We start from the raw sequence: 3,743 nt of genomic DNA, 5'->3' as shown, positions 1-3,743 counted from the left end.
ACCTACTTGTGTACCTATCCTATTCCACTGATCCACACCCCTGTTTCTTAACCAGTACCAGGCAGTTTTGATGACTGCTGCTGTGTAGTACAGTTTAATATCTGGTGTGGCTAAGCCACCATCTCTAGCATGTCTTTTCATTAATATCCTAGATACTCTAGACCTCTTGTTTTTCCAAATGAATTTTATTATTTTGTCCAGCTCAGTAAAATAATTTTTTGGTAGTTCGATTGGTATGGCACTGAATAGATAGATTAATTTAGGTAGAATTGTCATTTTTATTATATTAGCTCGGCCTAACCATGAGCAACTGATATTTCTCCATTTATTTAGATCTGATTTTATTCACGTGAAAAGTGTTTCATAGTTATGTTCATATAGGCCCTGGGTTTGTCTTGGCAAATAGACTCCCAAATATTTTATAGTGCCTTCAATAACTTTGAATGGAATTTCTCTTTCTATCTCTTGCTGTTGGGCTTTGTCAGTAATGTATAGGAATGCTGAGGATTTATGTGGGTTTATTTTATATCCTGAAACTTTGCTAAAGTTGTTTATTATTTCAAGTAGTTTTTTACTTGATTCTCTAGGATTCTCTAGATAAATCATCATATCATCTGCAAAAAGTGATAATTTAGTTTCTTCTTTTCCTATTCTAATTCCTTCAATTTCTTTTTCTTCTCTTATTGCTACAGCTAATGTTTCTAGTACCAAATTGAATAATAGGGGTGATAATGGACATCCTTGTTTCACCCCTGATCTTATTGGGAATGCATCTAGTTTATCCCCATTACAAATAATGCTTGTTGATGGTTTTAGGTAGATGCTATTTATAATTTTGAGGAAGGTTCCACTTATTCCTATGCTTTCTAGTGTTTTTAATAGGAATGGGTGTTGTACTTTGTCAAAGGCTTTTTCTGCGTCTATTGAGATGATCATATGGTTTCTGCTAGTTTTGTTGTTGATGTTGTCAATTATGCTAATAGTTTTCCTAATATTGAACCAGCCTTGCATTCCTGGAATAAATCCTACCTGGTCATAGTGTATTATTCTCGTAATGAGTTGCTGCAATCTTTTTGCTAATATTTTATTTAAAATTTTTGCATCAATATTCATTAGAGAAATTGGTCTATAATTTTCTTTCTCTGTTTTAACTCTACCTGGTTTGGGTATTAGTACCATATTTGTGTCATAAAAAGAATTTGGTAGGACTCCTTCTTCACCTATTTTCCCAAATAGTCTACAGAGTATTGGAATTAGTTGTTCTTTAAATGTTTGATAGAATTCACATGTAAAACCATCTGGCCCTGGAGATTTTTTCCTAGGGAGTTCGTTGATGGCCTGCTCAATTTCTTTTTCTGATATGGGGTCATTAAGAAATTTCACTTCCTTCTCTGTTATTCTGGGCAGTTTATGTTTTTGTAGATATTCATCCATATCTCTAAGGTTGTCAAATTTATGGGCATACAGTTGGGCAAAATAATTCCTAATTATTGTTCTGATTTCCTCTTCATTAGAGGTTACCTCACCCTTTTCATTTTTTATACTGGTAATTTGATTTTCTTCTTTCTTTTTTTTAATCAAATTGGCCAAAGGTTTGTCAATTTTATTGGTTTTTTCATAAAACCAGCTCTTTGTTTTATTTATTAATTCAATAGTTTTCTTGGTTTCAATTTTATTAATCTCTCCTTTGATTTTCAGTATTTCTAATTTGGTATTTAATTGGGGCTTTTCAATTTGCTCTTTTTCTAGCTTTTTCAGCTGTATGCCCAGATCATTGATCTCCTCTTTCCCTATTTTATTCATGTAGGCCTTTAGAGATATAAAACTTCCCCTAAGAACTGCTTTTGCTGCATCCCATAAGTTTTGGTATGTTGTTTCATTATTGTCATTCTCTTGAATGAAATTATTAATTGTTTCTCTGATTTGTTCTTTGGCCCACTTACTCTTTAGAATTAAATTATTTAGTTTCCAATTAGTTTTTAGCTTATTTTTCCATGGTACTTTATTAAAAATGATTCTTATTGCATCATGATCTGAAAAGGATGCATTGACTACTTCTGCTTTTCTGCACTGGATTGTGAGGTTTTTATGCCCTAGTACATGGTCAATTTTTGAGTATGTGCCATGTACTTTTGAGAAGAAAGTATATTCCTTTTTATCCCCATTCAGTTTTCTCCAGAGGTCTATCATATGTGCCTTTTCTAAAATTCTGTTTACCTCCTTAACTTTTTTCTTATTTATTTTGAGGTTAGATTTATCAAGTTCAGAAAGGGGGAGGTTGAGGTCTCCCAATATTATAGTTTTGCTGTCTATTTCTTCCTGTAACTCCCTTAACCTCTCCTCTAAGAATCTGTATGCCTTACCACTTGGTGCATATATGTTAAGCAATGATATTGCTTCATTGTTTATGGCGCCTTTTAGCAGGATATAATGTCCTTCCTTATCTCTTTTAATTAGATCTATCTTTACTTTTGCTTTGTCTGAGATTAGGATTGCTACACCTGCTTTTTTTTTTTTTTTCATTTTTAGTAAACATTTTATTTACTGACCAACACAGCAGCTCTAAAACCGTAGCTTCTGGAAGAACCACTTGTTTTTGCCTGTCTTGTACCTTTCCTCAAACTTGACCTTGGCCTCCCTCCTTGCCTTACGTTTAAGTGAAGGGCCACGGAACACATCCTTGTTGACAACTGTTTTGTCCAGTGGGATATCCACAGAGTATCTGGTGGGCATGAGGTGGTTGTAGTTATAAACTTTCACGAAGGACTTGATTTTCGATCTCTTGGCAATCTTCTTTTTGCCCATTGCTGCAGTCACTTTTCGAGGGTAGCGATCGATACCTGCCACCAAGGCATGGCTATAAGGCCTGTCGGAGGTCCCATCATCAATGTTCTTGATGATTACGGCCTTGCGCCCAGAGTACCGTCCGGCCAGGACCAGCACCACCTTCCCGGGTTTCATGAACTTGCCCATTTCGACACGAAGCAGTTCGCTCCTAGAGCCAAAAGCACACCTGCTTTTTTTACTTTAGCTGAGGCACAATATATTTTACTCCAACCTTTTACTTTAACCCTATGTGTATCCCCCTGTTTCACATGCATTTCTTGTAAACAGCATATTGTAGGATTATGGTTTTTAATCCATTCTGCTATCTGCTTCTGTTTTGTGAGAATGTTCATCCCCTGCACGTTCAGGGTTATGATTTCTATCTCTGTCTTTTTCTCCATCCTAATTCCCCCTGTTTATGCTTTTATTTCTCCCTTTCCCCTTCTCCTCCTCAACAAAGTTTTGCTTTTGACCGCCGCTTTCCTCAGTTAACCCTCCCTCTTTATTCCCCTCCCTTATCTTACCATTACCCACTTGCTACTTCTCCTCTTCCTTCTGCCCTCCCCCCTCCCTTTTTCCCCCGTTTCCCTCCCACTTCCCATAGGACAAGTTAGATTTCTAAACTTATCAGAGTATGTTATTCCCTTCTTGAACTAGATCAGATGACAGTAAAGCTCAAATACTGCTCTTCTACCTCCCTTCTTTCCCTCTACTATAATATGTTTTTTTGCCACTTCCTTTGGTGTAATTTACCCTTTTCTACAACCTTCTTACCACTTCCCTCATAGCCCTCCCTTTATATCTCTTATTTATATTTTATATCTTTACATCAGTTAATTTATACAGGCATTCACAACCTATGTATATCCCTTTCATTTGTCATAATAGTTGTACCATTCACAAGAATGACTTATATA

The 3,743-nt window shown here is 35.9% G+C and overlaps 1 protein-coding gene across 1 annotated transcript; it reads right to left on the bottom strand.

The window, feature by feature from the left end:
* Positions 1-2,515: 2,515 nt before the first annotated feature.
* Positions 2,516-2,981, bottom strand: LOC118838784 (60S ribosomal protein L27-like). The gene has a single exon (XM_036746146.1). The coding sequence runs from the start codon at positions 2,971-2,973 to the stop codon at positions 2,563-2,565; it is 411 nt and encodes a 136-aa protein (XP_036602041.1). The 5' UTR covers positions 2,974-2,981; the 3' UTR covers positions 2,516-2,562.
* Positions 2,982-3,743: the final 762 nt, after the last annotated feature.

Source organism: Trichosurus vulpecula, chromosome 2 (genome assembly GCF_011100635.1).
Source record: "Trichosurus vulpecula isolate mTriVul1 chromosome 2, mTriVul1.pri, whole genome shotgun sequence".
In the NCBI taxonomy this organism is placed as follows: domain Eukaryota; kingdom Metazoa; phylum Chordata; class Mammalia; order Diprotodontia; family Phalangeridae; genus Trichosurus; species Trichosurus vulpecula.
The sequence above is the reverse complement of the archived record's forward strand: the minus strand, read 5'-3'. Positions and strand labels throughout refer to the sequence as shown.